We start from the raw sequence: 12,025 nt of genomic DNA, 5'->3' as shown, positions 1-12,025 counted from the left end.
TCATTTGATAAAAAATGCATATCACTTCTATGGGTTTTTATCATTCTTCTCAGTAAAATGCTGCTAATGCTTGCCCTGACCCTATCTGAGGGCTATTGAGAGGATGAAGTGCATGAATATTCTGTGAAGTATACAGTTCTCCAAAAATGCGAGAGGTTATTGCTGTAAACCTCTTTGCTGTTCTTTCCCTTGCATCCCCATCATTGAGATCAGTAGGTAATGGGCTGCCTATTCCGAGGCACAAAGGGAGGCATGTCTGGATTGTTAATTAAATATTGTTGGCCGGTAAACATGATCCTGGGTAAGCTACTTACCCTGTAAGAGTGTCCAGTTCACTGGAGAACCTGCCATGAGCCCTCAAGTTTCACAATCTATCTTTTGAAAATCATTGTAAAGTGTATTTATTTATTATTATTATTATTTCGAGATGGAGTCTCTCTCTGTCTCCCAGGCTGGAGTGCAGTGGTGTGATCTCTGCTCACTGCAAGCTCTGCCTCCTGGGGTTCACACCATTCATTTGCCTCAGCCTCCCAAGTAGCTGGGACCATAGGCACCCGCCACCACATCTGGCTAAATTTTTGTATTTTTAGTAGAGACGGAGTTACACTGTGTTAACCAGGATGGTCTCACTCTCCTGACCTCGTGATCTGCCTGCCTTGGTCTCCCAAAGTGCTGGGATTACAGGCATGAGCCACTGCGTCCGGCCTGTAAAGTGTGTTTAATGTGCCCGGTATGGTAAGGGGAATGGGAAGATGGTTAGGATTCAGCAGGCTCGGAGAGACCCCCATTGTGAACCAGGTGGACGGCGTCCTCCCCATACTCCATCCCCTAAGCTGTACTCTGTTGTGATTGAGTACAGGAGAGTCCAGGAAGACTCTGGGCCCCACATATTCATTAGAGTGAATTTCAGTTACCGTTTTCCTCCCCCAGAGGGCTTGTGCTTAGGCCTCACCTCTGACTAAGGAGTGAAAGGCTGTGTGTGTTAAGGGATTTTGCAACCTCTTAGAGTGCTCTGTGGCAGTGAGGGAGTTGTGGCCTCTAAAATCACACCTGGCAGCCTGCCTGGCCCCTGCAAGAGGTCAGGAGGGAAGGAATGGGCTGTGGAGCTTCTGGGGCCTTAGGGACTAGGTAGAGAGAGATCTGCTAGGGCCCTTAGGGCTGGCTGAGGCTGTGTGGCCAGGTTGGGCTGGGAGCTGGGGCTCCTGTTTTGAGCCAGAAGCTCTCAGACCCTGGACCCTGCTCTTTTAGGAGAGATCCTCAATTTTATTTTCCAACCCTTCAATAGAATTTTTCATTTTTACTACCACATGTTTAATTTCCCAGAGCTGTTTGCTGTTTGTTTTTTCAAATGGATGAATTCTGTGAAGTGGCTTTATTTTACAGATATCTCTTAATCTTAGCTTTTAGAATATTGTTCTGTTTTTATTTTGCAGGGTAATGGCTTTTCTTAGCTATCTTGGGATCAATCTTTTTTTTTTTTTCCCCTTTCCTATTTTTTTTTTGTTTGTTTTTTGAGACCGAGCCTTGCTTAGTCACTCCATCTGGAGTGCAGTGGCATGAGCATGGCTCACTGTAGCCTCTATCTCCTGAACTCAAGCGATCCTTCCACCTTAGCCTTCTCTGTAGCTGGAACCAACAGGTGCATGCCACCACACTCAGCTAATTTAAACTTTTAATTTTAAAGATGAAGTCTCACTTTGTTGTCCAGGCTGGTCTTGAACTCCTGGGCTCAAGTGATTGTCTTGCCTTAGCCTCCCAAAGTGCTGGATAGTTTTTTTGTGGGGGTGGGAATGTTTTCTTGTTTCAGAGTTTCCTTTTTCTTTTAGGGTGTGTGTCTTTTTTTTTTTTTTTTGAAACGGAGTCTTGCTCTGTTGCCCAGGCTGGAGTGCGGTGGCGCGATCTCACCTCACTGCAAGCTCCACCTCCCGGGTTCACGCCATTCTCCTGCCTCAGCCTCCCGAGTAGCTGGGACTACAGGTACCCGCCACCTCGCCCGGCTAATTTTTTGTATTTTAGTAGAGATGGGATTTCACCGTGTTAGCCAGGATGGTCTCGATCTCCTGACCTCGTGATCCACCCACCTCAGCCTCCCAAAGTGCTGGGATTACAAGCCTGAGCCAGCGCGCCCAGCCAGGGTGTGTATCTTTATCTTGCATGTTGGGACTTTTCTTGGAGGTCTGGAGACACTGGGTTGTCCAGAGCACTAACAAGCTGACCAGAAACTCTGAGTGTGTGTCGGGCACACTTTGCTTTTGAAGACGTTGCTGTAAAGTCCCCATCTCACTGGTGCCTCCGCTCTCCTGTTCATGAATGCACATTTGTGATTTGTCTGGAGCTATGAGAGCATACAGAGAAGGAACTTCTCAGTTCCTGGGACAGACAGAATCTCAGCATTCATCACTCATCATCTGATTGCCACCTCCCCTGCCTCAGCTGTGCCTGAGGTACCCCAGTTCAGGGACTTCGTTGAACCTCCTCCAGTGAATAAGCCTCATTGTAATTGCCAGGTGGCATGGATGGGGGTCAAGGTTCTGGTCCTCAAACTTTGAACTTGATCTCTTTCTTTGGGCCCTGACTTCAGCTCTCACTTCCAGGGATACCAGGCTCTTCTACTACCAAGTCTCTGGTGGCTTCTGGTGAGAAGTCCCGGTTGTATCTCAGTTGTTTCTGCTGCTGGTCTAAGATTGAGCAGCTCTGAGAAGCCAGGTTACCATCTTCTAGCTGTCTGGTTATCCACATTTTGCAGCCGATGTCTCCTTTCCTTTTCTCTTTGCCCTTCTACAAGGTTTATGGCACCTAAAAAGTTCCTGTACTGTTGTCTTTAATGGAATTTTGGAGAAGAGCAAAAGTATATGCATACATTCAATCTGTCATTTTTACTCGATTCTTTTCATTTCTATTTAACATGATATCCTAATAATATTTTTCTTTCTCTTTTTTTTTTTTTTCGTTTGAGATGGAGTCTCGCTCTGTCGCCCAGGCTGGAGTGCAGCGGTGTCTTCTCGGCTCACTTCAAGCTCCGCCTCCCGGGTTCACGCCATTCTCCTGCCTCAGCCTCCCGAGTAGCTGGGACTACAGGCGCCTGCCACCTTGCCCGGCTAATTTTTTATATTTTTAGTAGAGATGGAATTTCACCGTGTTAGCCAGGATGGTCTCGATCTCTTGACCTCATGATCTGCCCACCTCAGCCTCCCAAAGTGCTGGGATTACAGACGTGAGCCACCGTGCCTGGCCTATCTTAATATCTTTCTTGTTAAAAATAGTCATGAACATAATTTTAGAAATGTAATAATCTTTCATGTGTGCCATAATTGAAAGAGTGGAATGAGATAGATTATTTATGAGGCAGTCAGCACGTTGAAGTTTCAATGAAGAGATTGAGATTATGAGCCTGTGGTCAGCTCCCTGATGACCCAACTCATTTTGTCTCAGTTCCAGGAGGCAACCCTCTGGCATGGTGTGGGTTCCATTCAGATCAAGTGGTGTCGGGACAGTTTGCCAGGGCCACGTGAAGGGGGCAGGTGGTACCTAGGTAGCTGGCTGCAGAAGCAGTGGCACAGGGCCCTATGCTTGGTTTAATGCTGTGTGCTCACCATCTTGAACTTCTTAATTTTTAACAAGGTGCCCGCATTTTCATTTTGCACTAGGCTCTGCAAATTCAGTAGTGGATCCTTACTGTAAGTGATTCACTTAAATGTCTTTGGGGTTTCAGCTTTCCTCTTCCAAAGGGGCTCACTTTGCCTATCAATTTTTTTTTTTAAGATAGAGTCTCACTGTGTTGCCCAGGCTGGAGTGCAGTGGTGCTATTTTGGCTCACTGCAAACTTTGCCTCCTGGGTTCAAGCGATTCTTCTGCCTCAGCCTCCCAAGTAGCTGGGATTACAAGTGCATGCCACCACACCCAGCTAATTTTGGCATTTTTAGTAGAGATGGGGTTTCACCATGTTGGCCAGGCTGGTCTCGAACTCTTGACTGCAGGTGATTCACCCGCCTCGGCCTCCCAAAGTGCTGGGATTACAGGCATGAGCCACCATGCCCAGCCCACTTTGCCTATCTTATGGTACTGTTGCATGAGACAGTGCTAGAGTGAAAGCACTTTTGCAAGTTAACAGCTTAACCCACACACAGGATGGCAATGGTTGTAAAGCACATTACAAGTACCAAGTACAAAAAGGAAGGATGGCTATGGACTCCATTACTCCCTCCACCTCCCCTTTAGCTGCCATGGAGTTTTCCACACCTCATCCCACCTCCACCCTGTGCTCCGGCCACTTTGCTGATGGTGTGTTGTGGCCAGCTTCTGAGGTCCGGGGACCTGTGTGTCTCGTCTTTGCCCCACCCCTCAGTGCTGAGCACCCCTCACCTGCAATGAGGGCTCGGTAACTCTCTGTGAATTAGATTTCTTCAGGTGGACAAATAGCCTCCCTGATGTCTTTAAACGCTTCTTGCTTGACACCTTTACAGTTTTATCCCAGAACACTTGAGCTAGGGGAGGCCTTGGACACTGAGTTCATCAATGTCATTTCAGCAGTGGAGACCCAGGGAGGTGGCGCGACTGGAAAATGGCAGGGCCTGGGCCGGAACTCAGGTGTCCCAGCTGACTGTTTCTCATGCTCTTTCCCTTTCATAGACTCTTAAGAATATTTGGAAATGTGGTGCAGCAAATTTTAGAGGTTTATCAAGTATTTTTAAAAGCAACTACAGAGAAAGGGAAACGAAGCACAAATTTTGAAATCGAATGTATAGACAGAACTTAGGGGATGTTAAATTGGTATGTTGCAAATAAATAATACATATTGTGGCTCCAAGTGTGAGTCTGGTTGTTTGTGTTCACTAGGATTTAATTTTAATAACATCATGAATTCACGGCAGTTTTGAAATAGGGCTAATATACTGTTGTGAAGTTGACGGCAACTGCGGTATCTTTGGTTTCTTTTTGAAATGGCCGGAGTGCTGCTGGTTACGCTTCATGCTCTCATGTCTGCTTTCTCTTTCCCTGTTTTAAAATAAATGCTTGGTTTTACACGGCTTTGTGCACATGGAGGAGCTAGTTCTGATTGATGTCATTCTTTCTATTTTAGGAGCTCCCAGATTCATTGAAGGAGCAGACACACCTGAAAGAATGGCACATAAGCAATACCCTGATTCAAATCATTCCTACATATATTGAGTTATTTCAAGCGATGAGAATTCTGGATCTGCCAAAAAACCAAATCTCACATCTTCCAGCAGAAATCGGTATGTCAACTTAGCAGGGGTCTTCCGGCCTCTGGTGTGTTAAGTAGGCAGCTGTCAGGCAGGTAACAGACACTGTGCAGACACCGTGTTTCCTCTCCAGCTGCCCCAGGAAGTGGCTGGGCAGGGCTGTTTCGAGGCTCCCCAGAGCTGCTTGTTTGCAGCATCCCTTTGGGCGGTGAGGTCGGCATCTCGCCTGTATAACTCAGCACATAGGACACTTGCCAATTGCTCAGAAACCAGAAGTTTCATGAGTGAGCAATACTTTGTTTAGGAACTCTGTGTTTATTTTCTTTTAGTTTTAAACCTATAAACATGCAATATGCTTATTATAAATGTATTATTCCTATATATTACTCCATTGATAAATCTAGTTTAGCTTATGATGTGTCTTTTTTTTTTTTTTTTTTTCTTGAGACAGAGTTTCGCTCTTGTTGCCCAGGTTGGAGTGCAATGGCACAATCTTGGCTCACTGCAACCTCTGCCTCCCTGGTTCAAGCGATTCTTCTGCTTCAGCCTCCAAAGCAGCTGGGATTACAGTCATGTGCCACCATGCCCAGCTGATTTTGTATTTTTTTTAGTAGAGAAGGGCTTTCACCATGTTAGCCAGGCTGGTCTCAAACTCCTGACCTCTGGTGATCTGCCTGCCTCGGCCTCCTAAAGTGTTGGGATTATAGGTGTGAGCCACCGTAACCAGCCTGATGTCTTTTTGATGGATCAAAAGTTTACAATTCTCAGTCATTATTCAGTTGTGTTATCTTAAAATGAAAATGACAGTGATCGTTATTGCTTCTCTTTCTCCTGGGGTGGAAGGAGTGAAGGTCTGGGGCTGCACAGAGCTCCATTCTTACACATGTGCCCTGGGACCAGTGGTTAATCATAGTTATGTGAAAATTTACCAAAAGCCAAGACCCTCTGGGACAGGTGGTTTGTGGGTTCTCTGGTGTTTGTACACATCTTGCTGGCTGTGTCAAGACTATAAGGCTCTGATCACCCTCTTACCTAGGCCAATCTTGGGGATGTTTATGCACATAATAACCTTGAGGGATGAGGTGACACCTGCTCCCAGGCAAAGAGCAGCTTTGCTAACCACTTGCTGTAAAAGCAGTGGGTTCCCCAAGCTTGGGGTTCTCAGCCGTGATGTATATGTGCATCTTACTGGGCCATCTGTGTCACACTTGGTAGACTTAGCTGTAAGGGCAACTGACATCAGTATGCTGTCCTGGAGCAGGAGCCTTGTGCCTTCTGCCTGTATCCATGAAACAGGAATAGACAAAACTTATTAGCGTCTAAGCAGGGTAAAATCAAGTTCTAGACCCAACAAGGACAAGTACTTCTGTTTCCTTGCCTAGTTTCTGGAAAGGTAGAAAGGACCTTAGAATTTTTATGAATGAAAAGTACCATTTTTGACATGTAAGGGGTCATTTACCTCCTGCCCCTTTATTTTGCAAATTGGAGAGACCCTCTGATGTTAGCTGACTGAATCATTATCATTTACATATTACACTAAGGAACTTCTTCAGAGCCTGGGCTAGAAGCCAGATTTCACTATTTGCAGGTCATTTTTGGGCAAGCTCATAGAATATTTAAATAACTGGATAGAGTTTCTGAGGACTGAGTTACTTTTAAAAACTCTTTTTGCCGGGCGCGGTGGCTCAAGCCTGTAATCCCAGCACTTTGGGAGGCCGAGACGGGCGGATCACGAGGTCAGGAGATCGAGACCATCCTGGCTAACATGGTGGTGAAACCCCGTCTCTACTAAAAAATACAAAAAACTAGCCGAGCGAGGTGGCGGGCGCCTGTAGTCCCAGCTACTTGGAGGCTGAGGCAGGAGAATGGCGGGAACCCGGGAGGCGGAGCTTGCAGTAAGCTGAGATCCGGCCACTGCACTCCAGCCTGGGCAACAGAGTGAGACTCCGTCTCAAAAAAAAAAAAAAAAAACCCCACCAAAAAACTCTTTTTAGGCTGGAGGCAGTGGCTCATGTCTGGAATCCCAGCACTTCGGGAGGCTAAGGTGGGCAGATCACTTGAGCCTAGGAGTTTGAGACCAGCCCGGGCAACATGGCGAAATCCCATCTCTACAAAAAGTAAAAAATTAGCCAGGCATGATGGCACGTGCCTGTGGGAGGATCGCTTGAGCCTGGGAGGTTCAGGCTTCAGTGACTGGTGATGGCACCGCTGCACTCCAGCCTGGGTGACAGGGTGAGACCCTGTCTCAAAACAAACAAACAAACAAACAAACAAAACCACCCTTTTCAAGTAGAAAGGTTCTGTCCTTATACATTTGAGAAGCCACAGTGGTTGACCTAGACTCAGGGATCCTTGTTATCCTGCCAGCTGGGCTTGGGAATCCAGTGGTTGGCAGCAAGATAGATGGGGTATTAAGCATGGAGCCGTCAACAGAGGGGGGACATCAGAGAATCACCATGGGATGAGTCATGCTCACAGTTGTTTGAAATGTCATCAGAGGTGCTCCACTTAATATGTATCTTTGTTCATCTCTTGAAATGTCTTCCTTGAAATTATTGCCAGCCAGATTAATACCTGTTCTTTTTTAACTTCCCACACTACACCAATGTAATATTCATTCTTTCCTTGTGAGCCAGTTTGATTTGAGCAGTGGTTTTCACCTTGGCTACACTTTAGAATCCCCCAAAGAGCCTTAAAAATCTAAATGCCCAAGACCCACTGCAGAACAATTCCATAGGAATCTCTGGGTACAGGGCCAGGAATCAGCATTTAACAAACTCCGTACATGATTCCCATGTGCAGCCATGATTGAGACCACTGGTGAGGGAGTGAGGATGTGATCCTTGCACACTCAGGGGAGGAGAAGAGATTGGTGGGTGAGGGGTATCAGTGGGAGACCAATGTGGGATTGGGGCACTATACTTAATCTCTCTGCTCTTCAGTTTCTTCATCTGTAAAGTGGGGATAATAGTTGTTGCTGTCATTTAGTTGTTGTGAGGATTAGATAAGGCAATAAACACCAATATATTGGGTACATACTTGTTATTCCAAGTGATTATTCAAGTGATTATTCCAAACACTCGAGTCCTGTTGGAGACATGATGTCATCTCCACAGACCTCGTTCATGTGCAGGGAAAACTATTCAAACATTCTAGAAATGTGTAAAATGTAAAATCAAGCCTCTCAGTAAGCACTAAGTTTCCTGGGTATTCACATTGTGCATGCACTCATGCTGTTCTACAGACCTACGTTGTAGCTGTCTATTTATAAACAGACATGTAACCATGCATGTTAAATATGCTTACACACATGGGCTTACACTGTGTTCTTCAGTCTGTGCCTCACATGTTTCCCCCGACCACACCATGAAGGTGGAGGTAGACTCCAGGATCAGGCTGCCTGGGTCTTCGACTTACTGGAAGGTCACCCTGAGCAAGTCATTTACTGGTTTTCAGTTTTCTCATCAGTAAAATGGGGATAACAATAGTACCTACTTCACAGGGTTGTTGTGAGGATTAAATAGATAATACATAGAAAGCATTTAGAGTAGGTAAATCCCTGGCATTTACTAGCCATTATTATTATTATTACTATTATTAGCATCATCTTTATGTTAATGTTATCTTTCAGTATCAGAACATCTAAACCTTTCCCATTCTCCCCAGTAGCTGAGTGATGATTACGACATGATTTATTTCACTTGTTTCCAAAATATTTTAAAATTAAACTTAGTGAATTGAAGACTGACCTAAGATTCTGAAGACACAGATGTCATCTAACTTTGAGTAACTTGAGCACATATTTTAATTTTTTAAATCTTAGTACCCTCATTTGTAGGATAAGGGTCAGAATGATCTTTAAAACATCTGCCACCTCTAAAATTCTCTGGTTGAATTTTTTTGTGAGTTAACCCATGGGAAGGAGGGGGACAATAAATCTCAGAGGCTTTAACACTCTATACCAGATTTAAGTCATATATGTATTTTATCCAACTTATAATTTTCAGTCTATTTCAAGTCAATGGAATATAATTTATCTAAATACATCCATAACTTAGGCAAAAACAGACCATTCCCTTCTCACATGGCTGAGACATATATCACATCTCCAGTTTGGAAATTCTTATGACATGTGAATATCACAATTTTTCATCATTACGTAGGAAATTCTTAAGAAAAGAACACAATAATAAAGAGGAAGATGTTCTTAGAATGATTTAGGTAAGGTTGTCACCCTAATTTTCTTCTAGTACTTGCTTCTTGATACTCTTTGTGTCATTAACATGGAGTATTTTGAGAAAATCCTCTTTTTTACCAAAGGTAAGTATTGAGGGCATCTAGAATAAATCAGTTTTCACAAGTGGGGCAAAACGAAAAGAAATGAAAATATATTAATTCAGGGCATGTTTCTCTCCTAGAGGAGCAGATATAGCTCCTAACAAACTAGGGATAAATGAAGAAACACTCAGCTGCAGGATCTGATGCTCAAGCATAGTGAGGAACTTGGGAATGAACAAGGGATTTTTAGCTCTTTTATGTTGAGCAGCTGAATTTTGTAAAGGAGGTGGGGTTTGATCTCTTATTGTGTTGTCTTATAGATCTATTGAGGGCTGATGGAGAGGAGGAGTTAGGGAGGTGTGATTACTAGACAGGGTATTCTTTTTCTCATCATTAGAGCAATTATTTTTGACATTTGACATCAAGGAATTAAGAATGACAATGAGTGGTGCTCTTAACTTCCTTGTGAAACTCCCAAGAAATTATCATTAGATGGATTTAAAATAGCTAATTATTGGAATTACAGATGATCCACAATTTACAATGGTTAGATGTAAGGTTTTTCAGCTTTTTGATGGTGTGAAAGCAATGTGCATTCAGTAGAAACTGTACTTTGTTCCTAGAAGGGTGCGGCTGCTAGAAAGAAAAAGAAAGAAAGAAAGAAAGAAAAAGAAAGAAAGAAAGAGAAAAGAAAAGAAAAAAGAAAACAAAAAAGAAAAGAGCAGCACTATTTACAATAGTAAAGACTTGGAACCAACCCAAATGCCCATCAATGACAGACTGCATAAAGCAAATGTGGCACACATAACACCGTGGAATACTCTGCAGCCATAAAAAAGGAGTTCGTGTCCTTTGCAGGGACATGGATGAAGCTGGAAGCCATCATTCTCAGCAAACTGACACTGAAACAGAAAACCAAACACTGCATATTCTCACTCATAGTGGGAGTTGAACAATGAGAACACATGGACACAGGGAGGGAACATCACACACCAGGGCCTGTTGGGGGCTGGGGGGGAAAGGGGAGGGAGAACATTAGAACAAATACCTAATGCATGTGGGGCTTAAAACCTAGATGATGGGTTGATAGGTGCAGCCAACCACCATGGCACATGTATACTTATGTAAGAAACCTGAACATTCTGCACATGTATCCCAGAACTTAAAGTAAAACCAAAAAAAAAATTAAAAAAAAAGAAAAGAAAGGAAGAAAGGAAGGGCAAGAAAGAGAGAAAAAGAAGGAAGGAAAAGAAAGAAAAAGAAAGAAAAGAGAGAGGGAGGGAGGGAGGGAAGCAGGAAGGAAGGAAGGAAGGAAGGAAGGAAGAAGGAAGGAAGGAAGGAAAGAAGGAAGGAAGGAAGGAAGTGTGAGTACCCATACAAACATTCTGCTTTTCATTTTCAGTGCAGCATTCAATTTATTACAGGAGATATTCACCACTTTATTATAAAACAGGCTTTATGTTGGATAATTTTGCCCAACTGTAGGCTAATGTAAGTGTTCTGAGCACATTTAAGGTAGTCTAGGTGAAGCTACAATGTTTGATAGGTTAGGTGTATTAAATGCATTTTTGACTTATGATATTTTCAACTTACGATGGGCTTATTGAGGTGTAACTCCATCGTAAGTTAGGGAGCATCTGTATTTAAACATTTTTACTCAAATATTGTAGGATATGGTAATTCCTTAAGCTGCTCCTTGGGCTTTAGAAACAAGGAGCCTCTATATAATTCACTGTGCTCCAGTTGCAATATCTTCCCCTTACTGGAAATTAGATCTGAGGGCTTGGGGGAACAGAAAGTAGGTAGGCAGCTTTCATTTCAGTTGGAAAGATCCCTGGGCATTTCAAGAAAGAATAGACAAATCAGTTATTTTAAAATATGACACACTGAAGGCATGAGCCTTAAAAGTTTTGTTTTAGATTCTGTAATATTGGACCCTTATCACACTGAAAAACTGTGATTTCAGAACCTCGGGTTCATGATGCTACAAGATAATGTTCATCAGATACACCCTCCCAAACCCAAATGCTAAATTATGTTTAGTTCCTTCCCCATCATTGTTTACAGAGCTATTTACTTCTTAGTTTTGTTTTTTGTTCTTAAAAGACCTTAAAGGACCTATTCAATGGATGTTAACTTTTTCTGATGACAGGTTGTTTGAAGAACCTGAAAGAACTCAATGTGAGTTTCAACCATCTGAAGAGCATTCCTCCAGAATTGGGAGATTGTGAAAATCTAGACAGACTGGATTGTTCTGGAAATCTAGAATTAATGGAGCTGCCCTTTGAAGTAAGAGATAAACATTTCTGCACTACGATTTACTTTTATTTGGTTTATGACATAGAATGGTCTATAATATGGCAAGAAGTTTTAACATATGAAATCTATCTTTATTATATCACCTTTTCCTGACATTTCAATCACCATATACTGGTCTTTAAAAACTTTTTTTTTTTTTTTTTTTTTTTTTGAGATGGAGTCTTGCTCTGTCACCCAGGCTGGAGTGCAGTGGTGCGATCTTGGCTCACTGCAGGTTTCGCCTC

The 12,025-nt window shown here is 43.3% G+C and overlaps 1 protein-coding gene across 2 annotated transcripts in view; it reads left to right on the top strand.

Moving 5' to 3' along the window:
* Positions 1 to 12,025, top strand: part of LRRC2 (leucine rich repeat containing 2) — a 54,860-nt gene that overhangs the window by 26,116 nt on the left and 16,719 nt on the right. For both annotated transcript variants that reach the window (XM_033204953.1, XM_033204962.1), the window contains 2 exons: positions 5,081 to 5,237; positions 11,635 to 11,771. In XM_033204953.1, coding sequence (XP_033060844.1) covers positions 5,081 to 5,237; positions 11,635 to 11,771 — 294 coding nt within the window. The remainder of the gene's footprint in view (positions 1 to 5,080; positions 5,238 to 11,634; positions 11,772 to 12,025) is intronic.

The sequence above is a fragment of the Trachypithecus francoisi genome, unplaced genomic scaffold, assembly GCF_009764315.1.
Source record: "Trachypithecus francoisi isolate TF-2019V2 unplaced genomic scaffold, Tfra_2.0 Lachesis_group0, whole genome shotgun sequence".
Classification (NCBI taxonomy): domain Eukaryota; kingdom Metazoa; phylum Chordata; class Mammalia; order Primates; family Cercopithecidae; genus Trachypithecus; species Trachypithecus francoisi.
This window is presented reverse-complemented; position numbering and strand designations above follow the sequence as displayed.